Raw genomic sequence first — 25,413 nt, 5'->3', positions numbered from 1 at the left:
TCGGTTAAGCCCAAGGAACTGTATGTGAAAAAGTCATATCTTTTATACAGTTGTGTGGTAACTCAAGGCATCCTATCACACCCATCAGCAAGTGCAGTGCTCCCTCTTGTGGCAAATTATGACCAGTAACGCCATTGTAACACACCTGTTAGTACATAAACATGCTTATGCTTAACTGAGGGAAGTATCTGGCATCCAAGCTATTTTAATGCTACTATGTACCAAGCTTAATAGACTTGTAAACACAAATAGCACTGAATTCGTTTTTTTTTATTGACATTGGGGGAGAAAAATCTTTCACCATCTGATTGACTGAAGTTTGCCAAATGAAAATAGACAAAACAAATGTTTATGTACGTGCAAACATTGCAGATCAAACTGCTAAAAGAAATAACTAAAAGACAGGTCTTGAGCTAAGATCAAGCAGCAGAAAAATAGCAAATAGGTAAATGACTATAAATAGGTCTTACTTTGAAACTTCCCATTTAAACAAAGAATAAACAACAATAACACCACCAAATAAAGCCACAGCAGATAATAGTTGCTCTTCTAAACTTTTATACACTATATATTAATCACTCTGTCTTTCAGTTATTTCCTCTGATAAAACTGACTTCTGTGAAGTCTCAGCAAGGCCATCTTGGCTAAAAGCATAACGTTAGACAGGAGCCTGTCTAATGCCCTGTTATAATGAAGAAATGGTGGGGTTTGGCTTCTCTTTTCTTTCTTTTTCGTTGTCGAATATGTCTGGAAACAAGAATCTGATTATATGCAAATACTAGATTTAATTTTCCAATGGTGGCTGGTGTCTGAAGATCCTGGAACGAAAAGGTGTCTCTTGGCGTAAAGCAAGTTTCTTCTTGGTCCGCAGGTAACATAGAAGAAAGTTTTTTGGTTTTTTTGTATAAATCGTGTTTTATTAAATTGCTTTTTTTTTATTTATTTTTATTTTTTTTGTAAACAGTTCTTCTGGGTTTATTTGTTTAAGAGGTGAGCCATCATGGTTCTTCTCTATAGATATCTGGCATTTCCATTTTGTCTCTAGAGGTCCATTTTGGCTCCAGTTCCAGGTTATATCATTCTATTCTACATCATCAGAGGCAGGTGTTCAGCTTTAAATATTGACAGATTTTTTTTCTCAGTAGGAACATGTTGAAGCTTCTAACTCTGCTAAACATATTCATTTGACTGTTACAATCCAAAAAACTGTAAAAATGGTGGAATGGAAAGATACAAACAGTATTATTGACACTGTATTGTCAAGTGTTTGCACTGAGACCCCATGTACCATAGATTTTATTTTTAAAAAATCATATTTATATCCATTTACATAAGACTTACACATTTTAAAAGAAATACATACACAGTAAATACGTAAATGTCTAGTATTTTACAATAAAACAGATGGAACAATGTAAAAATGAGTGGCTTCATTTGATAAAAGCTTTGGATGTGCACTACTGCCAAATTTCTGATGACAGAGATGCTGAGAGGAAAGGGGGAGGTTGTTTTGTTTTTCTTTTTTTTTTTTTTTCATAGTACTTTAGGTATTTTTTAATTCTTGTTTTAAACTAACCAATACATGAAAGAAACTTCGTATCTGTTTGTCTGATAAACCTTATGTGTTCTCTTCCCTATTACCCTGTTCTTGCAGAGAGTTTTAATGCTCTTTTTCCTAAGTAGTGGTAGTGCACTTCAGGTAAAGTAGAAGAAAGAGATGACATCTAAGGGAAAAAAATAAATAAATATTAATTAGCAAGATTCTTCGATTCTAATTTGGTCTAGGATGCTATGACACCAGAAAATATTATAGCACTAAGCACGCTATTGCATGTTTTACTAAAACATGGGTTTTGAGGGAGACATGCATTTGTTGTTTAATTTTATATCTGCAACATAAATCTATTAATAATGCATTTTAATCTTTTACTAATGCATACTGATTTTTGTCCTAGATCAAAACAGACTCCTGCTTGTGTTCATTTTACAGTAGTTTTCTTGCTGTTTTGATTCAGCACTGGGGTTAGGTTCCTGCATCTGGAGACCTTTGCCTGTTTGGCACAAGGCTGAACACACATTTTAAGTGTATAGACTTTGTGGATGTACGCTGTGATTCTCCTTGTTCCCTGCAGCTCAACAGCATTTACCTTTTTCACCCTGATGATTTCTTTCCTATAGACCATCTGTTTCCAGATTAGCATTCACATCTTTTTGGAACTCTTCTTCTCCAGCTCTTTGGAACCCTTCATTGATAAGGTATGTTATTAATTTTGCCAGATTCCCTTTGACATTTCATTAGAGTAAAAGTGAAACTAGTATGTTCTACTGCCCCAGCCTGTGGCAACGAAACTGTCCTGGCTGAGCCTTCTGACTTGGTGGTGACAAATATTTCAGAAGAGGAAAGTGTTGGGAAAGCTTAGACAGTATGACTGCCAAATCCACTGGCTGTGTAACAGCACTGCAGATGCTCAGCTGGGCCACATATGGCCACCACAGCAGAAAGCTTCACCCATCCCATGTGCTCTGTGGTAAGCTTTCCAAGATTAAATAGCCAGAAAACAGCAGTCTTAAATATTCTTGTATTTCTAATCTTGAGAGTGCACTCAAACTGAGCTGCGCAGAGTACGCTCATGCAACTGTTCTGAGAATGTCAGTTCATGGTTTCTAGCAGCTTGTCATGGTGGCTTCAACAAGTGTTTTAAAAACATACCTGAAGTGCAACTTGAAAGCATATGAATTAAACCCAGTTGTTGTGAAGGAATACCCTAAGCCACTGCAAAGTTTTATCTAGTTGGTATTGTTGGCATATAATGTTTTGAAATGCAAAGCTTTGACATTCTCCGTAGAGAAGGCAAGTAGCAGCACCCTGCTGTGATCACAGGCTATCTATCTCATTTGTTCTGTGTGCAACCCGTTTGCAGCTCTCTTTTCAGTCTGCTCTTCATATGCATATTCCCCTTTAGTATTAAAAAAATTCTCTTATATTGCTGTTGTATGATGGCTCATATCCAGCTACCCATTCCCTCTGTGAGTCAGTCCCCGAGTCAATGTGTGCAGAGGGTTTAGTCACCAGGGTAAGACAGCTACTGATATATCCTAGGCGAGGTGTTACAAGTCTGGGTGTCCCGGTTTGAAGTACAACAGAACAAATTTTCTGTTCAGTAATTTTACATCTTAGCTAGGCCTCTTGTAACTCTCTGAAATTAACGGCATATTGTGCAGAAAACTGCTCGCTCTCAGAATGGTAAGACCAATGTTTGTGCTACATGCCAAGGAATGGTATGCAGAGAGGCCCTTGCTTAAACTTATTGCTGTAACAACCAAGGTCAGCCAATTTGGTTATTTGCCCATTAGAGGGTCAGAAATAGAAATAGAAAAATGTAGAGGGGTCACATCTGTGGGGAGGAGTGGACAGAACAGGTGACCCAAACCTGACCAACTGGGGTATTCCATCCCATCTGCCCCATGCTCAGTATAAAAGCTGAGGGATCAAAGGGTCAACTCTCTTGAGAAAGAAAGGAGCTTGATACGGTTTTGTATATATTGTATCTATTTCATTATTTTCTTCTTTTTTATTTTAATATTAATTCTTCATTGAAGCAGTTAAGTTCATTCTAAACTTCTAAATCTCCTTATCTCTTCCTCTCCTCTCCTTTTGGTGGGGAGGAAGGGCCATCTGTCGGCCTGGTTTTGGTAAATTTGGCCAAAACCACTACACTGGGTCTCAGGCTGACTTGGATCTGGAATATTTCAGGAGGCACATTGTAATGAATAATCTTCCCTTTTGTCCAAGTGTCAAGCAGTTCCTTCCATGAAGAAACAGTTACTCAAGAACTGTGATCACAAAATTCTGAAAACTCTTCTGTTGCCCTTCAACCAACTTCACATCCCCCATCTGAGCAGTTTGTCCTATGCATTTGTCCTTGAGATTCAGGTAATTCTTTCAAATCTTTCAAGTTTGATATAATAATGAAGGAAATATGTTCCCTGCATATTTTTCATATAATATACTGGAATCCAAAATTATTTTAACTTGCTCTTTGGTTTCCAAGCTGCATGACATTTTGACATTACTCTTAGGAACAGTACATATACTAAAGTTCTAGTTCATGGCATCTTGTTGCTTCTCTGACAGGAGTATATGGTAAGTGAAAAGAAATCGTAGTGTCAGTCATCCTCAATATATCAGCCTTTACAATTTAGATGTGATATTCTTATAGGCCTCTCAAGAATTTAAGATTAGAATGTAATTGGCAGAATAATGGACAAGCAGCAAGTACTGATGTGATACATATCACTGATACTTGAAACGCTACTAATACTGCTATATAAATTGAAGTTAACTTGTATAGTTTATGTATTTTGAGGAAAAAGATGTTTATACAAAATCCCATATACATAAAGTGCGAGCAAAGTTTGCTACTTAACTTTTGTTTGTGGCTCGCTACCTTTTAGACAATTTTTGAATACAGTGGGAATAAACAGTTCGGATAATCTTAAGGTTATTTTTGTTAACATACCAATTTTCAATTTCTGCCCTTGTTGTGCTCTTCAAACCTATTGGAAAATATTGCCTCATATGCCTGGCCCATTACTGTTAGGCTAATAGATAGAGTGGTATTTGAACTTAATTTCTTGGTCATACCTTATTGCTTTCAAAAGTGTAATTCTGAAGCATATGGGAGAAAAGGTATGCATCTCTGCTATCAGTTTCTACTCCCACTGAACCCAGTGAGAGTACTGTCATTGCTGTACTGACATAACAGCAAGCTTTAATCTATACATATGTACACATAAAAAGATTTATATAGTTTACATGCTTCATCGTCATCTTTGTAGGAAGAGCTGCTAAACTTACCCATTTTAGAAAAAAAAAAATATCTCCTGTGCTTATTTTTCAATGGTGGCTTGAAAAGTTCCATTTTCAACTCAATTAAGATTTTAGGCTCTTGCAGTTCCCTGAAGATCTATGAAGTAAGGCTCATGTCATCAGAAGAATCCTGAGCAATCTATGTTTCCCACTGCTAACATTTACTGTTCCTAAGCGTTTTTTGAACATGCCCAGAATTAGTAAGGTCTTGATGGGTCCAAGCCTCTCCCAGTCTCAGGAATCTTAAAAAAGGACTTTTTTGCAGATCCTGGCATGTCTTGTTTACAGTATGTAACAGCTATCAAAGCATCTCTAATGCCTGGTGAGGTTTTGGTGCTATCCAAATATTATTTCCAGCTCCCCTACAATCCTGAGCAACTAAATGGAAAAGAAAACTGTTTTATTAAAAAAATATTAGCATGAAATGGTGCCATATTGATGAAGGTGCTCATCATGTTAGCATTTTTTTGCAAAACTTGCAATGTAGCAGAAAACAGTGTATTTGTGCAGAACTCTTAGAAGAGTGAATCTGTGAGATTCATAGCCGTATTTAAGAGAGAAGTGATGTGAAATGCAACATGAATTCCAGTACTAGATTTGATCCAAAGTTGCATTCAGCTCAGAATATCCTTTCTTTGCCTCTGGTCAATTCTGAATGATTTGAGAAGTACAAGAATGTCTGTAATAGATGACTTTGGAAGATTTTCTGTATAGGGGATGTTTTGTTCTAGCTTTATTCAGCTACTTAATACTTGAAATGGAGCCATATCTCTCCTTTAAAAAAAAAAAAAAAGTTAATCTCTTCTGCTTTACTAGTTTGAGTGGGTTTATTTTTCTCTCCCTAGCTCCTGGAAGAAGTTCTCATAAAGTAAAGACACTCCCTGTGCCCACTGCTCTCTCCCCAGGTCTAGCTTTAAGTTTGAGACTGTATAAAATACGTTATGGTTGGTGAACTATCATCTGAACAGAGTTGTCTGAAAACTTTTGTCTTGTCTGCTAAAGTGGTTTCAGCAGAAAGAACCTGCTGTTTGAGATAGGGGAAAAAAGAATAGCTTAGTGTCTCCTGGACTGACCTTGAGACTGTTGTCATAATCAAATGATCACCCTCGCGAGTCTGGGTTAGGTCTTGCTTGAATGCTGCCAAGGAATATTGGGTTTAGTGTATAAAGAGCTTTCATGATGGCCCCTTATGAATACTCACAACAATTCAGTGCTGGCTTCTTTGCTAGGCCTTGTCAGCATGAGTATGTGCGAACTGTTGAGCTGTCTAACCTCTGCAGTCGTGATGAAGCAACTGCAAATGGCAAAAAAAAATTATAAAGAAACAAACCAGAACCTCTTTATAATCATGAAGAAAATAAATCAGTCTGTTTCCCACTGAAAGGATGGCTATTAAATTGTTCTGTGGCATTCTATGAAATGATCTGGGTATGGTTTAGTTTAGAACTCAGAGTTTCTTCATCTCTGGTGTACTATTGAAATCTGTCTTAAGTGAATACAGTTTAAAACTCAATTTTGTCTTAATTTTGTTGGAAGTCCTAATACTGTGCCTATCATGCTGTTTAAATACTATAGCATTCTTAGGACTGGGAGACAAGAAACCAAATCGTGGATGAAGGTCTTCAAAGGTCTTCAAAGCTACCTACCTTTAAGTCTACTGATTTCAGGAGCCAGCTGAATAATAAACTGTTTGGAAGACCTCAAGTAAATCACTAAATCTCCCTAAATGTCCCTTAGTTCCCCATATCTTCTACATTATAGCATGGCTAGAAAATGAAATCCATGAATGCTTGTAAAGTTCTTAGCTGCTACAGTAACGTGTACCTTTATTTCTACGTGGAATTTGCCTTGGAATGGATTCTTGTTTTACAACTTGATCATTGCCAAAAAGTGCAAGATTAAAAAAGCAAAGCGTGCACATGAGCAGTGGAGTAAATGGAATTAAGTGATGTAATCAGTAAATTATGCCATCTGTAACTGCAACTATAAAGTGTGTTTTTAAAGGTGAGAAACTTTAATGGAATTTAGATGGCAATATTGTCATACCATGTTCATTCAAGGATTACAGAATGTAATCTCTACAAGCAGTGTATTAAATTACTTTGAGACAAGTCTATTCATAGACCTAAATTCTCTCATGAGGAAATAAACAGCAGTATTTGAAATGGGCCAATCTGTGTCCTGGTACTTCTCAGAACTTCAGGCATGTATGCATGTCGTTATCATCTATATACCTGAAGGAATAGCTGCAATGGGATTTGTCCCTTCTCTGTGCCCTCTTACAATGATTTTTAAATTTTACTTTATTTTTTAATTATGATCTGATTGTTACTTTTCCAATCATTGCTGAGTTAGTAAATCTTTTGGAAGTTAAAATTAAGACAGTAATACAGTAACTCAATTAGTACTTGAAATTCAGTGTTTCCTAACTACACTACACGTCTGGTTGTTACTAATTGTTAGCAACTTGAGTTATTTGGTGGTTGAGGCTAAGCTAGTTAGTTTGAAAGTCAAATAGGAAAATAAAGGTGTCAGCCCTTTCTAAGTTCATTCTCTAAAATACACTCTACCTGCTAAAGAGATGAATGAGCTGAAACATTTGCTTAGAAATCACTAGCATGCCAAGTCAATGCTTTCCATTCCCTAACTCAACTCTCCCAGACTCCAGCCATCCTTATACTGGTTAGGTGAACGCAGCCGTTCCGGTGCAAGACAGACACGCGCTAAAAGTGAATTTAACATGCTAGAATAAGCCTCTTGCTCTCCAACAGTAAGTGCAGAAATGACTGCGTACCCTCAGTTGGCATCTTCCGCGACTGCCCTGATGTTGTGGTTAATCTGAACCCAGCTGGCAGCGTCTCCGAGGAGCCTGGCATCATGCTGATCCCGTGAACCTCGCGCGGAGGAAACTGTCGTCGCCAGGAGGGCCCACGTCTGAAGTTCTTGTCATCGCTCTGTCAACACACAGAATTGTATTGGATAAAGAAATTTTTTTTTTTTTATTAATTATCCTGCTGTCTGCTGCTTCTCCCACTGCCAAATGTATTCATTCCACAACAACTACTCTGCTCTGCTGCACAGCATCTCGTAAAGACAATGCCTTTGAGACACTTGTAAAAGTAAATTCTTTAAAAATATTAAACTCTAGGGTGGAAAACTCTTTTTAAATCTCTGACTTTAATATAGTTGAAGGTTTTAGTATCAGCTAAAGTAGAACTTCCTTAAAAGTAAGATCGCTTCCAAATACAGTGACAGAACGTGCAGTGGTTTTGCCACTGCATTAGGAGGCTTAGAAAAAGTGCTAATAAAGAATTAATAAGAATTAATAGAAATAATAATAATAAAGAATTAATAAGAACTCATGTGCATACACAGAATTCATAGGCCTCTCATATTCAGCAAGTCCCTAGAAATTTTATTCCTCCTCAGGTGCAGAAGTCCAAGACTTGAACATTTTTTTACCGGACTCAATTACCTTATGATTAATATTTTCCATAGGTGGATTTGAGATTCCTCATCCTAGATAACTGCCGCAAATCCCACTCTATTACATATTGATTAACTTTGAAGACCCAAAATACCCACCCCACCAAAAATCTACTTTTCTTCCTTCTTATTTTTAAAGCAAGGGTGTAAATATCCTAAGGAATAGGTTGCACAGGCATCTGCCTCCCACTTGCTCTGACCAGTAAAATTTCCACCCCTTTCTGCATATTTCCTTTATGGAAAAATGTTCGTCTTAAGCTCAGAGTCCAGTGCCAAATTCAGCATCCAAAATTATATGAATATGTAGCCATACTGAGGTCACTTTAAAAACCTTGACTGGCATTTCCTAATTCTTTCTTAAAGCTGGAACTAATTCTTTTCAACAAGGTGCAAATAAACATCTCTTCATGCATTCAATTTAAGTTTTATATTTCACTGTGATATTTTATAAATACTGAAAATAAAATTAATTACTTCCTCAAGTCGTCTTTCAGTTCCTAGTGCTAAAAGGTTGTTGTATTCTCTCTCAAGGATCTGCCGCGCCTAGAGATACCAAAGTATAAAATTAAAATGGTTGAAGATGAATAAAAAGCAATAATGGGTACAGATTAACCAGAAGTAGCATGAGCAAACTTGCCTGGGTGTTTTGTGTTGGAATCTGTAATAATAAAGCTAAACTGCTGTAATCAAAGTTTTCATCCAGTGCTATAAGTGAACCATGTACGCCGCTTTCTAAAATGTTATTTGCATATTCTCGGAGGCCAATCGCTTGTATCCAGCGTATGACTCGATCATTGCTCCATACCAGCACATCTGTAAGGACAGAACACCAGTTCAGTCTCCTGACACCCCGTAACTTCCGAGCTGCACAGGTGCATGCATAAAGTTGTGCATACGCTACGGGTGTCATACTGCTTTGTTCCTAACTGAGGATTGCCAGCAAAACTATTTATATAGCTTTAATATCTCCTATTCAAAACCCTGTGTGATTTCAGCTACCTTCAAGTTAAATATTTATTTGAAATAATGTTGCCAAAGGAGAAAGATTTCTCCAGAGGGCATCTCCAGAATGCAATTCCTCCCACCTCTGATACTCTTTTCAGTTCTTAAGCAAGATTTTACAGTTTAACAGTGCAAGGGCACAGGAGAAATACCCTTTCCTCAAGGCTCCACTTGAGAGTTTTGTATTAAACATTTTGAAAGTTGGGTCAGCATCTGCCATTTTATAACTTGCTATAAAGCAAACGATGAGTTCACAATTTTAAAGACTAAAACTATTTTTAGTTCAGAAAGCTGGTTAAGCTGTTAAAGTCCATGCCAATTATAAAGCTAAGGCAACAAAATGAGCCAGGAAACCATTTTTGAGGATTTGGCTATTATAAAAAAAAGCATTCTACCCTGCCTGTAAGATTAAAAAAAGTTACTTATACTGAACTTTATACTTGTGAGTGGGAAACATAATACCGAGCTGTGTGTTATTAAGCGATGAGGCTTCTTCCTGAACCCTTAGAAGTCCAGCTGATGTAGCTGTTCTGGGATCAGGCATTCTTCATCCCCTGACCATGAGTATCCCAGACTTTGGGGTCAGGATTGGCTGAAACACAGCGTGGCAGCCAGGGACCAATGAGACCAAATCCCACCTGGGACCGTGTCCAACTCACTGATGCACAATGAGATGAAGGGTGTGCATTAGTGCACTCCCTCACCTGCCTTGAGCAAATGCATGCTTTCCCTGCACCATTCCTCCTTCTAATTGCCCACCTTTCCCCCTCCCCCCTCATCTCTTCTAATCAGCATTGTATTTGAGAAATAACTCCTGTATTCGCTAGACCTGCAAATGCTTAAAGGAATCAAAGGATTCACTTCTGATAATGGAAAAAAAAACCCACAACCCTAATAGTTATATATAAAAGGAACCTTGTAGTAAGCCTGCAACTGCTCTAGAGAGTTTGACACAGAAAAATACTTTAAAATCAGCTGCTAAATCTTATAAGGCCAGTTCTGTTAGGAAGTATTCTTACATACCAACCAGCTGCCTCAGCGGCCACCTCTCCAAGCAAAAATTTCTATATTATGTATTTTGAAGTAAGAAATCAAAGGCAAAGGTTTTCAAAAGCAGGAGTACAGTCTTAGGGTCCTGAGGGCTCTGATTTCCCAGTGTTGCCCCCAGCACGTCCCATAGATCTGCAGGCTATTTGGCCTTCTGAATCTGAAACAGGCTAAGATAAGGTCTGTCCCCAAAATCCAATTCAGCAAAATACATGTATCAAGCCGCCATTCGGAATTGCAGCCCCAATTTAGCAAAGTACTTAACTGTGGCTAATTTAAGGAGACACCTCGTGTTCTGAAGACAGATGGACTTACGTTAGTTTTACTTTAAGCACATGCTTAAATGCTTTGCTAAAATGGCATGACAAGGGGTTAATAGTGTCAAACTTCAAAAGAAACATTCCCAGTATTCATTCCCAGGAACTATCACCTTTTATTTCATGCTGACTCATTTCTCTTCGCTTTTCCAGTTCTTTTCTATCATAATTCAACCTCTTTAAACACATGATTCCATATTGCAAGCTTGTTCTGTTATTTAAAGAGAAACATTTACAGAGTTAATAAAGATAATTTTGAAGATGGGAACAATGTAGGATGTATTTCCTGCATTTCACATGAGGTGTTTCATGATGCCCATATAGCAAATCTTGAGGACAGAAGGGAGAGCAAAACCATTAAAAAAACTCCACAGACTTCAAAAATGAAATGGACAAAACCAAAATGAGTATGTTTGAATAAATGTACTAGCATAAGAAACCCAAAACATTAAATATCATATTCAGAAAAGGTCAGCCTTTGCGAGCTGTGAAATGTTTTCTCAAATCAGGCCTCAAAAAAGTGCAAAATGGACAGTACATTAAAAAAAAAATCCGCTTCTTGTCACATAAACATTATTCTCCCTAAGGTCTAAATGCCTGTATTTCCATATTTCCAGTTCAGCTTTCTGGTTATATCCCTAGATAACCCAAGCAACTGTCAATTTACTTGCACTGTGAACAGCTTTTATGTGGTACACACAATAGCTTTTCATTATTATGAGATCTCAGGGCTTCAAATCTTAGTCTACTATTTTCTGCTACTTTAAACCACTTAATAAATTATTACTGTTTCTGTGTTGTCAAGGCTTTATAAAGTTCCCCGCTCGTTATGAAATTTATCTGTAGCAATATCTTAGTTATGAGAGACATAATTGCAATGCAGTTGCTGTTGCTAAAGGAGTCTCAATTCAGATTTCTGACACTCACTTTTCAGCGCTCACTTTTCTGTGTGGTTTTCCACACCAGAACAACAGAAAGTAAGTGTATTTATTCTGTGCAGCACTGAGCACTACGTCAGACACATAAACATCTTTATAGGGGTAGTCTTTATGCCAACATACCGGTGAAAGCTATCCACCATTTTTAAGTGCACACGCAGATCTTTCTTTGTCAGGTGATCTAACATCCTCGCATCTACCAGGCATTCCATAAAATAACTTCGGTACTGAGGTAAACCCAGACTGGGGAGCCATTCGTTACCTATCCATTCGTGGTTCATATCACCATAAGCCAGAGTCTACAGGGAAGAAAAAAAAAAGGAGAGGGGGAATAAATTCTTGAGTTTGTTCAAGGTTGTACCACAGGCTGAAGACAGAATACCTATATGCAATGTTGTTTTTTTTTTTTATAGTGAGACTCCCTAACCTAGAAATTCTGTATAGAAGAAAAGCACATTTTACATTGCGTTGACATTTGGGGTGGAAGTCTCTGTGAGAGTTACTTGTTACTAATAGTTTTGCCTGCTTTGTCTTGTTTTCTATCTTTGTAAAATGTAGGTAATTTTTTGTAGTAAGAGATTGTAGTTCAAATGCAGTAGTTTTAAATGCAAGCAAACTTATCATACAATGAAAATGTGTTTGTTTCATTATCTTACTTGCTTTCAATTGACCTCCTAGAATATTTATGCTAGACAGATCCTACATTAAACTTGGTAATATAAATATGGCCACAGGGAAATAACCAATGTTTGTTTCACTGTTTAGTGTGAGCTAGGATTTCCTAAAAAGGATCTAATGACTTACCTGACCTGCCTCCAGCATCAGCCAGAGCAGGTGACAAAATACATTCTATTAATGAGGTCTTTTCAGCTGTAAAGAGCTTAAACCTAAGTACATCATATGCAGAGCTCAATACATTAATTCTTTAAGGTAGGAGCAAACCAGGTTCCTGCTAGAAGCTGGCATTCAAGCTTCTTTGAAGCTTCATTGTTCAGCTGAAATTTCAATAGGGTGAGGAAGAAAGTATATGGAAAACACACATGCATGTTGAGCTATTTTTATATGGGTTGCATGATTGTGATGCAAAATAGATAGACTGTACATCTCACTATTACTGATTATTTTGGTACTACAAAAACTTAACAGAAAAGAGGACAGAAAATAAGGTGAACACCTCCGCAATAGGATTGTGCTCATCTTTGAGCATCACTGTCAAGACTAACTATCCTTTTGTTTTTGTTTTTAATGTCTCCTGTCATTATAGACAAAAGGATAACACAGTGTGAGCTGGATATATTTTCTGTGGTGGAAAATACAGTCCCCTCGTCTCTCATTCTTGTGAGATTTTGAAGAGAAAAGGAATGCCCTAACTAAAGAAAGAAAGATTATGTAAGTGTGTGCATACATTAGAGAGAGAGAAAGAAGCTGAAGAATGTAAGTAATTGATAGTCTAACTAAAGGGAAAAATTTTGTTCCTAATTATACAAGACTATTTGTAGACTGATACTTGGGTGTGATTTACACAATTGTTCTGAAAAAAAATTTGTGTAATTTTAGAAATGTTTGATCTCAAGCTCTTGGCATATTAGTCTGTTCTCAAAAATGAGGAAAATACTTTTGCTAGATTCAGCTGGGCAGTAGAAGATGTCTCTGGAAAGCGGCCATTTCTTCTAAGAAAAATATTCACAGCATATGTCCCTCTTTGTGCTTTACCTAGCAAACTTGTCCAGAGAATATTTAATTCGCAATAGAACTCTAAAACATGTAAATCATAATTCAGTCATTGAGATACTATACTTTCTATGCATATTGATACACTTTTAATGACATTATTATTAGCTTTCTGTTGAAAAAAATCATGTGAAAGGGTCTTACCTGAGCCCAGCTGCCTTCTTCAGACTCTTTCTGTGTTTTCAGCAGGAAGCAATTAGTAAAGCAGGTAAAAAGACAATAAAAAAGAGTTATAAAAAGATGTGGTTTTCATGCCTATGTTAATCTTATACAAATGAAAACATACATGTAAAATGTACCAATAAAATAGTTCCAGTCAGTGGCAATGCCCTGGGCTAAACTACCTTTAAAATTACAAAACCAAACCCATAAAATCTTAGCAGGGCAAATCTAGCTAAGTTTCCAAGATATAAAATCATTATAGCCTAGTGAAATTTTACGGCATGATCTTTTTTATGGTTTCACAATCAAAACACAACCATCTACTTAGAAAACTGGGCATTAGAGATGCCATTTTTTGTTTTTTGTTAATTTTGCAACATTCACAATAAAAAGCTGTCTTTTTGAATGTATTGTAAAGGACCTTCTTATATAACATTTTTTATGGCAAAACTTTATTTTTCTGGCCGGCCAGTTAAAAAGGATCAACTCTACTTCTTCTGATCTGAGTGTCATTATATTTGTATTTATCTTTACTAACAATAATAAAATTGAAATTGTGCTCAGTTGTAAAAAAAATTATTGATGAGAATCTGCTTCATGAATGTTCATGAAAAAACTTAGAAATTTGTGCTTGCTGTACTATTTTAAGAAATAAGGCTTTATTGCATCAAAATTTAGCTTCAGTACCTCCCCCACCATTTATGGATTGAGATGAGTATAAAGTTTTCCAAACTGAAGACAAGTTTTTAATGTTTACTTATGTCCCCTCAAAGAAGGGAGATGTTTGACAAAAATGAATAACTAAATGACACACTCCATGCACCCTAAATCAAAGCGTATGAACATACAAGTATGGACGTGAAAGTCTCAGCATTAATGAAAACACTGGATTGTATAATGCACCATTCTCAAGCCTTTTCTTATTTCTTTCTATTTCAGCAGATATAAAACTATATTTAGAAGAGGTACTAGGGAGAAGAGTACAGGGGAAATGTTGCACCTGTAACCACGACAATTTCATTTCACTAAATGAGGTTTCACACTGGGCAGTGAAACTATTATGTACCATAAAACTCCAATACTGGTTTTAGGTTCACACAATTTTTGTGATTGCAACACAGTTTGTAATTTCTTTTGCTGAAAAATGAAGTAACTGTTCTTTAAATTCAATTTCAGTGCTCCCTGCAACTTTCTGATGGCATACTTGGGGAGCATCCTGCAGAAGATACAGCATCTGCATTAAAGTGGATACATCCTAGTTCTCTTTTGAGCACTGAAACCCTTTTAAATGGAAGTGGAAAGACTTACCGTCTTAGCTGGAGCAGCAAGATTTTCCATTTCTTCATGGGTCACCCAAACATTGCCTGAGGGCTATGGACAAGGCCCGCAGGGAGGCAGGTGGGATCCACATTAGGTAAGCAGTGGTAAAGAAGAAAGGCAGCACCACTGTAAGTTAACAGCGTATAGCATCACCATCAGCACAACCACCATCTTGCCTCTACCGAGCTGCAACTAGAGACAACTTTAGACAACTTGTTTTGCATCTTTCGTTAGTATTTCAACTAGAACTGATGGATGGAATCCGGCAGAGCACCGTCACAAAGGAAAGAATGATAATTAAAGCTGAATTTCACACACACGTGGCAAATACAACCTTTAGATCATAGCTCTGTCTGGAGGTAAGCTTCAGTTCTCAAAGATTATCGAGCCTAAATATTCTGCACACATCACATGCTCATATTGTAATGCTTACTTCCCCCACGTTTCTGTAAATCAAAAATGTCAAGAGAATTCACTTGTAAAACTATTTTTCTTCAACCTATTGTTTTCAGTCAGATTAGTACTAGCACAATGAGATGAGGCAGGGAGGGGGTGTAGAAGTCTGCTGTGCACATAAGGTGAAATGTGCTGTGGTTTTTTGAGAGTTGAAGTAAATTATCTCCTTTCCTGAGAGAGGGCAAGCAGAAAGACTTGGAACTCAGAAAAGCGCATTCCAGGGCAGGGTAGCTTTGTGCTGTCAATTACTCAGGAAAAATTGAAAAAAAAAAAAAGGCAAGTTTCTAGCTTAAATATACTGTGTTCTCATTTCATAAGTGTCACTGCTCTTATGCTTTGAAATATGCTTTTATGCTCTTAGAATAAAAATGAATTTTGTTTAGTAATTCAACATCATGTTGAGTCTATACTGCTTTACTTGGGTAAAATCCGTTATGATTCATAGTATTACCATGGTTATGGCATATACAGCTGTTCCGAGGGGAGAAAATAACAGATGGGGAACCATAACATTTAAAGAACCTTAGCAATGTTCAGATCACAGGCCAGTCAATAGGAACATGAGATTCCTGTTGTCTAGTTGGTTATATATCTCAGTGGATCTGGTACCCTCTCAAAGGTAACTCAATTGTAATCGAGATTCTCTATGAAGAAAATAGATAAAAGTTAAAATATAACTATTATTAATGTTATTATTATTATCTTATTATTAGAAGTCTGAGTTGCACTACTTGAGTTGTTCTTCACTTCTATGCCATGTTTCCCATCTGATCAAGCCTAATTTTTTTGTTTTGTTACAGTCTCTGTTGCCTCTTTCATAGCCATCATCAGCTTCTCAGCATGACTCCCCCCACCCCCTTTTGTTATCTTGTTTCTTTTTCTCCTCATCAATTTGGCTTTTTTTTTTTCCTCATTTTTCACTAAAAGGTGCTTTTTATCTATAGCACATACATTCTTACTCTCCCCTAATGAACTTTCTTTCTCTTTTTGATATATTCCCCTTTCCTTTTGGACCTCTGTCTCAGTGTTTCTTCTTTACTTGCTTCCTTTCCCATCTGCTGCCACTCTCTCTCCCTTTCTCGCTAAATGCAGACACTCCACTTCTCCCTTCCAGTGTCTCCTTTCACACCTCCAATCACTGCTTCTCTTAAAAGCACAAAGAACCTAAAGTCAGCTGACTCAGATTAGATAACATGTGAAAGGATGCAAAAAAGGAGAAAAGGAACAAGATTCAAAAGAGCTGTGTTCCTACATAACCTCTCCCCACTCCTGCCTTGCACCCCACCTGCATGAAAAAGGAAAAAAAAAAAAGAGAGAAACAAACAAACAAAGAGAAACACAACAAACACAATCTGACTTGTTTGGGACAGATAACTCGAAGGAATAGAAAGGCAAAAATACAGGCAAAATTACAAATAAGAGGCCCAATACTGATCATTTAGATAACATCAAGGTTAATCAAAAGCATGAGTTAAAAAAAATATTAATATCTGCTAAAGGAAAAATATCAGTGATCAATAATCAAGCAAGCGATGAACAGATCCTTCTAAGTCTCCATAGGATCATTCCCATTGATTGTGAAGTGTGTGTTACTGCAGAGCCACTCTCCTACTGCAAAAGACTTTCTGCTGAATCCTGCAGAGTGAGGTGGGAAAGAAAAAGTTAGCTGAACAGGACTCACTGTTCTGGATGTTGGAGGTGCTGATGGACTTGTCAGTGATACCATCTCTTGGATTGCTAGTCGGAGCTTTAAGCGATGAAGAGGATTGCTGATTCCGATTTCTCTTTGAATCTCAGTATCAGACAAAGCAGACATAATAGCTCCGCTCTTCACGTTGGCACGGCAGGCAGCAACATACCAGGCTGGCATGCCCAGCCAGAGCTGTTGAGAGAAAGGACACATTCATCCAAAGCATTGCTTCATTTCTCAAATGAAGTTAATCAATCTGAATAAGCACAGTAATACACACAAATGAGTATGACTATGATAGTCTTTAATAAAACAAAACTGTTAGGAACCTTTGAAATTGTCATGGCTTCATGTGAACTACTTTTGTTGCTGTTATTGTAACCAGAACTTTAAGCAAGGGATGCTTTGAATTATTTTTAGAGCTATGTGCCTCCATCACCAGGGCTACTTCTTTGCTGGGCTTTTAATGAGCAAGTAGTAGCACAAGTCAGTGTTACTGCCCATTTGATAGTCTTATCATATACAGAGAGGAACCTAAGAACTTAAAAAAGACAGCTGTTTGATCACTTTTATGTCATGGAGAAAACAGACTTGAATGTCAGATTCCAAAAGAGCTCAGACAGGCTTTTCTGTACTGACTCCTGCTGTATCACAGGGCTTGAAGAATGACCACATCATGTTTCAAAATGCCCTTCCCACTGATGGGATGATCCACTGCCTCCAGTCAATGTTAGTCTGAACCTTACAAATATGTTCTAATTCCACCTAACTGTAATAAAATACAAAGTTTCATGAAAGTCAAAAAATGAAATAAAAAAGGTAGATTGCATGCAGCTGCATTTAAAGGGCCATGAAGAAACAATGCATAGCTTTAAAATGTATTAAATATTCTCATTTAAGTTTACATTAATTTTTTTCATACATGCACTTGAAAAACAGGATAGCGTAAGCACTGGGAGTTATTCACCCTACAGAAATAGATTCAAATGTTTGCCGCTCATTAGATAAACTACTTCATTAACAAACAGCAGTCTCTACCAGAAAATGCAGTTAGATGAACACTGTCTTTAAAAACAGGGTACAGTAATTGTTCTAGGCAGAGAACCCAGTTATCAAGATTGATACACTTTTCCAGAATTAGTTAAGAAAAGCCACAGATCTAAAAATATATCTGAACTATATCCATGCTACATACAAATGGCCAGCATAAATTTTAAGGCTGAAAAGTTAAGCCCTGAAAAGTTTGGAAATGTCACAATTGCAATCACAGATATTTCTCTAATTTGGGCCTTTGTCTCCTTTAATATTTATTTTGCTTTTTAGTCCAAGGGTCACAAATTATTTTCCCCAGGAGAGTATGAAACACACACAATGTCCATTTGCTGACTGAATGCACCAATGCTCACTGAATAAATTGAATACTTCTGTCCTCATATCTTTTTATCATCAGTGCTCAATCCGCATTGAATACTACAGCATAAACTTCCTCATGGCTTTTCTGTGCTACTCTCATCATATTTCCCAAGAACTTCATAGACATCAGATTCTCATTACAGCCCCTCTCTGAGACAGTGGGAAGCATATCCTATTTTGCAGCTAAGAATCAAGGCAAAAAAGATTAAGGCTTAACTTGTCAGAAACGTCTTCAAATTTTGGATCACCCTGGAGGACATCAAGGGTAGATTTTTCTCAGTATTCAGAAATGTATAGACCTTTGTATGTCCACCTTTCCAGCAAATCAGCTTTGATTGTAATATTGGGCATTTCTGACACTAATCTGGTTACAGAACTCTCAAAGTCATATGAAAAAGTCAGGTAGTGGGAAATTAATGCATGTTCCATATTAATAGAGATATTTTTTGGAAGAAAGATATCAACCTATTTTCCAAGTCATGAGCAAATGCTTGAACTGCCTTTTTGCAGTTTTCATTCATCTTTTTTGTTAGGTACCTTCAGCAATTCCAACATGAAGCAGAAATTTTGTAGCCTTTAGCTGCTTTCATTCCTCATCCTTCACTTATCACCTGAACATACTCCTGTTAAAGCTTTGGAGCTTTTTTTAAAAGCTTTTTTTAAAAAAAAATGAAGGGAAAAACTCTACAAATTCTGTCTGATGATCAATGGATGATACCCACAGCAGACATGAGAATAGGTGAGAATAAATAGAGATACTTGGTATAGACAAGGAATAGACACCTGGTCCTTGAGCCAACAAAGAACTTGTATCTCCACTGAACTGACAGAGTCTTGCAATGTAAAAGTGACAGTGTATTTGTATAAGAACATCCTTACTTTCTGCTTTCTCTTCCCCTCAGTATCTGGGTAATTATTTTTTTAATAATTCCTTCACCTAAAGCATTCATCGATTTTTGTCAAAATTCATGGACAGTTTTGCTGTATGTTTCTCTAGATGGGTTCCAGTATCCATTCATTTAAGGTCTCCAAATCAAGGAGAGCTCTCTGCAGGTTGGATTTCAGAGATGAAGGCACTGCCTATCAAATTAGACAGATTTCAACCTAGATCTCCCACATCCTGGGCGAAAGTGCCAAGAGGAATACATCTTTTTTCTGTTCTGAGTGGTATCTAGGTAAACCGGCTCTTTCCCATTATATTTTTTGAAAACAGAAAGTTACAAATTCCTTAAATTTATTTGAAAAATCTGAAGATGCAGCTTCTGCGTTAACCTCAAATAAAATTTCATAGCCAATTTTTGCTTTTTTCTTAGCACACCACCCTACATAAACTCTGTGGAATTCCTCAATATTTAGAGACTGAGAAATCAGAAGATTTCAAAAATTTGGGGTTTGAGCACATTTGACAAGCCTTTTTTCCTGTCCTCATTCCCCTGTGTAATCCTGTCTTACTTTTTCCAGCTCTAGCTCTGATTTACACCATGCAGTGTAAAATATGCTTAGTGCTCATGGCACTAAGGGAGAGGAAGAGATGATTTTAACAATCTCTTATAGAATTTGTAAGGATGAGCACACAGAAACAGTCTACAAACGTGACTCATGTTTCCAAATTATGGCCAACACTTACCTCCAGCCAGGCAACCACTGTTGGCCCATCCCACTGTGCGAAAGGCAAACCCTTTCTTCGAGCTTCTTCCAGAAGTTCATGTCTAAAAATGATTCAAAAATTGTTAAATATGCAGAGGTTTATGTAGGGACAATATAAATGCAACTGTGCCTTTTTGTTCAGAGTAACAACAGTGAAGCATGAGGACAGGAATAGAAAAGCCATAGAAAATACCAGTGAGCAATACAGCTCCTTCCCATTTTTGAATGTATCCCTCAATCTATTCCCAATTCTTTCTTTGGGTTTTTTTTTTTTTTGTTGTTGTTGTGTTTTTTTTTTTTTTGTTGTTGTTGTGTTTTTTTTTTTTTTGTTGTTGTTGTTTTGTTTTGTTTTTTTCCCTTGGTGCATTTTGACATCCCTTTAAACACCTAACACATGAAAGGTGAAGTTTACTGATGCATACATTTTTATAATTATGGAATTGATGTGCTTTCTTAATGTTATACAAATACATAGGTATATTTCCATTGAGTTGATCAGATACCAATCCAACTCCTGCATCTGCAGCTTCTCTGGACTGCAGTGTGTTATGTAAAATATCATTCTCAAAGCTTAAAATATAATTTTAATACAGCAGTACTAAATATGTGATAAAGTTATGTTTTGGCCAGTCAGCTAGACTACCAGATTAAACGCGTTCAACCATTTGACCAGACATTTGTATTCCTAGAGCAGTAAAAAAGACCCCACTGTGATGGTGGCATAGGGAAAGAAGTCTTTTTTTGTATTTAATAACATATTTTCAGCTGCCTCCTACCAAATGAAACACAAAAGAATGCTTTCAGCAACAAGCTGTAGTGAAAAGCAAATTAGACAGGGACTATACTAATGTAGTATTAAAATTTGCTTACATTCCCACATAACAAGGAAATCTTGGAATTATAGCTTCAATTTTGCTCTGTCCTCCTTTATTACTACAGTCTTTGTGGTTCAGCTATCCCTTGGCAATTCTTCACTGCCTTAGCAGCCTTTTAAATATATGTACTACAAAATCACAGCAATGGGGTGATCTCAATTGTAAGGAGTACTCCGTTGGGGATTTTTGTACTGCCGAGGGGCCGGACAGAGAGAATTTGGCTTTAGTAGAAAATGGAACTCAAATATGCAATTTTGCATATATGTTTAAAATTCCTGGCTCTGAATATTAATAGAAAGACAGCTGCTTTACTTTCTATGTTACTGCTGTAGTCATATGTAACACTACAAATACTTGACAATGTTACTGAAGTTTATCTGGCTTCTCCTCCCACACATGCTTTGCAACATACTTTATCCTTTTTCATTTAGATGTCCAAAGACATTCTAGAGCTATCCTTCCTTTCTGTGAAAGCAAAATCCTCAGTAAAATGAGAAGAAGTTTCTCTCTGGGTACACAAATGTTACCTTCAGTAGCTGGTGGAGGTGCAGGAATCCCATATTCCCTGGGAGACAGGCAGTTGAAGGCCAATAGACACATATACACTTGGCTACTGAGACAGCAAAATCAAGGCATGGCCAGACACAGCCACCTCACCTTCGCTGAAAGTCAAGCTTTCAGCAATGCCCCGTCCCTGCCTGGCCAGGTCTGATGTTCCATGGCAGAGCACGGACCCCTCAAAACCCTGCACACTTTGCTCCTTCCCCAAAGCCAGCTGAAGCCCAGGGAGGAGCCCCTTCTGCTGCTGGAAGCCCCATGGAGCACCATACTTGGAGGAACCTGATCCCAGATGTTTTTCCTTATCTGGGGCATATTTGAGAAGTCATGGCAGTCTGATGAAGTTCCTAGTGACTGTAAAAGGAAAAACATAATGCCTGTTTTTAAAAAGGGAAAGAAGGAAGACCAGGGAACTACAGGCTGTCAGTCTCACCTCTGTGCCCACCAAGATCATGGAGCAGATCCTCCTGGAAATTATTCCAAGGCAGAGGGAAAATAAGGAGGTGATTGGTGACACCCAACACGGCTTTACTAAGGGCAAATCATGTCTGATAAATTTGGTGGCTTCTACAATGAGATCATGGAGCAGATCCTCCTGGAAATTATTCCAAGGCAGAGGGAAAATAAGGAGGTGATTGGTGACACCCAACACGGCTTTACTAAGGGCAAATCATGTCTGATAAATTTGGTGGCTTCTACAATGGGGTTATAGCGTTGGTGGATAAGGGAAGAGCAAATGGCTTCATCTACTTGGACTTGTGCAAAGCATTTAACACTGTCCTGCACCGATATCCTTGTCTCTAAATTGGAGAGACACAGATCTGATGGACGGACCACTTGGTGGATAAGAAATTGGCTGGATGGTTGTACTCAAAGAGTTGCGGTCAATGGCTTGATATCCAAGTGGAGACCAGTGACGAATGGAGTTCCTCAGGTGTCAGTACTGGGACCATGTTGGTCACATGGACAGTGGACAGTATAGAATGTACCCTCAGCAAGTTTGCTGATGACACCAAGCTATGTGGTTTGGTAATGGCTTGATATCCAAGTGGAGACCAGTGACGAATGGAGTTCCTCAGGTGTCAGTACTGGGACCATGTTGGTCACATGGACAGTGGACAGTATAGAATGTACCCTCAGCAAGTTTGCTGATGACACCAAGCTATGTGGTTTGGTCAACACACTGGAGGAAACGGATGCCATCCAGGATGACCTGGACAGGCTTGGGAGCTGGGCATGTGTAAACCTCATGAAGTCCAACAAGGCCAAATACAAGGTGCTGCAGTGGGTTGGGGCAATCTCAAGCACAAATATAGGCTGGAGAATGGATTGAGAGCAGCCCTGAGGAGAAGGACTTGGGGGTGTTGGTTGATGAGAAGCTCAACATGAGTCGGCAATGTGCACTGTATCCTGGGCTGCATCAAAAGAAGTATGGCCAATAGGTCGAGGGCAGTGATTCTCCCCCTCTACTATGCTCTTGTGAGATCCTACCTGCAGTACTGCATCCAGCTCCGGATTCCCCAACATAAGGAGGACATGGACCTGTTGGAGCAAGTCCAGTGGAGGGCCACGAACATGATCAGAGAGCTGGAGCACCTCTCCTATGAAGATTCTATGATTCTCTTCGTTCATCACGGCTGAAAGAGCAGGGCTGGCTATCACAACAAGTAAAAAAGGAGATCTATGGCCTTGAGGGTCACTGGCCTTCCTTGCTTGTGATGGTCTCCTGCTCCAAGTAGGACAGCAGCAACATAAGGTCTACAAGGAGATGGGTTTCAGGAACTTTGGGCCTATATGTTTTATTTGGCATTAAATCCTTATGTGGCCCCAGGGACTCTGGTGCCTGCAGAAGAGGCATTGCTACTTTAAGTTCTCACTTCGATTAAAAACTTACTTCCTTTATATTGGAATTATAAAGTACATATTTCTAGGGAGTCCTCTGTGACTTTGCAATATTTGAACTAGCCTGAGGCTTGGTGTGGAGGCTTAGCATTATTACAGTGCTTCTTAAACAAATACACTCTTCCAGAGTAGGAAAGCACTTCTAATACTTCAGAGGCCATCTGGATCACAGAGCTAAAGGAAAATATAGTTGTGAGTACTGATTTCGTTGAAGAAAATGGGGCCAGGCCAGAAATAGTATGCCCTGTATATATGCTATAGCCAAAGACGACAGTATGATAAACCTAATCCAAAGGGTCTTGGCATGTAGAAGTTAAGTGTTTTGGTGTGAAAGAATTTTAGTATAAAGTTAAAATCCTTTACTCAGGCATGCACAGGGAATGCAGCCATCATGAGGCCTGTGCCTCACTTATTTATATGGAATACTAAAAGGATTTTTATAACATTTCTTTCACTTAAAAAGAATTTTATGCTTCAGAACTTATACTTCCTTCCCTCAGATGTTTCATTTAAACACCTCTCCAATACTAAAGGTTGCTGGATATTTTACTTTTTGAACAGTATTCTTTGACTACTTCTTAATATACATTAGGAGATCTGCAGAACCTGAACCTTCAATTTCTAAACCATAACTAAACTCAGAATTTCTATTTTTTGACTGAGAGATATTCTTTAGTTGGCAGGCAAAGAAAACTCTTGGGTTTTTGATAGGAACTAGTACTACAGAAAAAAATCCACTCTTTCCAAATAAGGTAAAGAGTCATGTAGGAAAAAACCATGTATCATTCTTTATCAATGGTGCAAATAATCAGAAATACTAATCTTGTGATAAATCTTGCCTATTTTGGAATATAATCTGAATATTTTAGAACAGCCTGAATGCACTATTGTTCTTGTTGGATAGTCACTGGCTTCCTGAATACAGAAGGTCCCCAAAGCCAAATATTGGGGACTGCAGTTCAATTTTCCTTACAAAAAACAGACAACTGATCACAGAAGGAAAAAGAGATGAATACCCTAAAGCTCATCACTGCATCTTCCTTCCATTACTAAGACAGGCTTTGGGGACTGTGAAAAGCATTATACAGTTTCTTTAAATTGGAAGATGCTTTGCAAAGAAACATGGGGATTTCCTCCTAAGACTTTGTCAGAAGAGTAGTACACATTATAATGTGTCCACTTTGCATTGGTTAGGAGGTAGGGAGTTAAAAGTGTAGTTCTTTCCATGCTCATTTAGTTTTTTGGCAACATATGAAAACCAGCTGATAAGAAGAATTGACATTAATTAGGCATTACTATAAATGCTATTATTTTGCAGATAAGGCTTTAAACCACTTACTACCACTGGAATGAATTCCAAATTAAAGCAGTATTTTTAAAGAGAACATTATTACTGAATAAAAATCTCTTCCTGGAGACATTATGGGAGTAACTGCAATATGGTATTTAAAATATATCATTATCCTGAGCCTGGTTTTGCGAAGTCAGGAAATTTCATGAACATCAACTGTTTAGCATTCATCCAAAATTTGAGAGATGCTTGTATTTGTTTTAGAGAGAGTGCCTCATGAAGTGGGCTGCCTTCACTCTTTTATCAAAGACTGCAAAGAAAAATCATGTCATGTCAAGGCGTATTGTGGAGCTGTGTGTCAGAGAAACAGGGTTGCATCCCTAGCACTGTCTTCTGATGGTTAATTCTCCCCAGAATTATTTCCTAACAATACTGCCACATTGGGCCATTTTCTTTAGGACCATTCTTCCGAAAGCCAAGTAAACTGCCCAAATCAACCTACCAAACTGAGAGCACAGCTGTCTCATACCATGGGGACTATGAATGCTGCTATATCCCTCTAGACAGCAGAGGCAGAAGCAAAAGGAAGGGAGAAACGATAAGAGCAGAACCATGTTATTATCCTGCAAATTTTCTATTTCATATATATCCTTCCCTTGCACCAGGAAAATTCTAGATCTGTATCAGCAGCCGTTAAAAATTCATTGC

General features: G+C 37.8%; 1 protein-coding gene across 11 annotated transcripts in view; it reads right to left on the bottom strand.

Annotated features, from left to right (window-relative positions):
• Positions 1-249: 249 nt before the first annotated feature.
• Positions 250-25,413, bottom strand: part of PPFIA2 (protein tyrosine phosphatase, receptor type, f polypeptide (PTPRF), interacting protein (liprin), alpha 2) — a 326,824-nt gene continuing 301,660 nt past the window's right edge. For all 11 annotated transcript variants that reach the window (XM_014963902.1, XM_014963903.1, XM_014963904.1 and 8 more), the window contains 11 exons: positions 20,060-20,141; positions 17,011-17,211; positions 14,862-14,924; positions 13,536-13,565; positions 11,784-11,959; positions 10,836-10,933; positions 8,994-9,169; positions 8,831-8,899; positions 7,665-7,824; positions 6,072-6,164; positions 250-1,724 (listed from right to left, as the gene is read on the bottom strand). In XM_014963902.1, coding sequence (XP_014819388.1) covers positions 6,106-6,164; positions 7,665-7,824; positions 8,831-8,899; positions 8,994-9,169; positions 10,836-10,933; positions 11,784-11,959; positions 13,536-13,565; positions 14,862-14,924; positions 17,011-17,211; positions 20,060-20,141 — 1,114 coding nt within the window. In that variant the 3' untranslated portion in view covers positions 250-1,724; positions 6,072-6,105. The remainder of the gene's footprint in view (positions 1,725-6,071; positions 6,165-7,664; positions 7,825-8,830; positions 8,900-8,993; positions 9,170-10,835; positions 10,934-11,783; positions 11,960-13,535; positions 13,566-14,861; positions 14,925-17,010; positions 17,212-20,059; positions 20,142-25,413) is intronic.

The sequence above is a fragment of the Calidris pugnax genome, unplaced genomic scaffold, assembly GCF_001431845.1.
Source record: "Calidris pugnax isolate Ruff unplaced genomic scaffold, ASM143184v1 scaffold44, whole genome shotgun sequence".
Classification (NCBI taxonomy): domain Eukaryota; kingdom Metazoa; phylum Chordata; class Aves; order Charadriiformes; family Scolopacidae; genus Calidris; species Calidris pugnax.
Note: the sequence above shows the minus strand (reverse complement) of the source record. Positions and strands in the feature narration are given on the sequence as shown.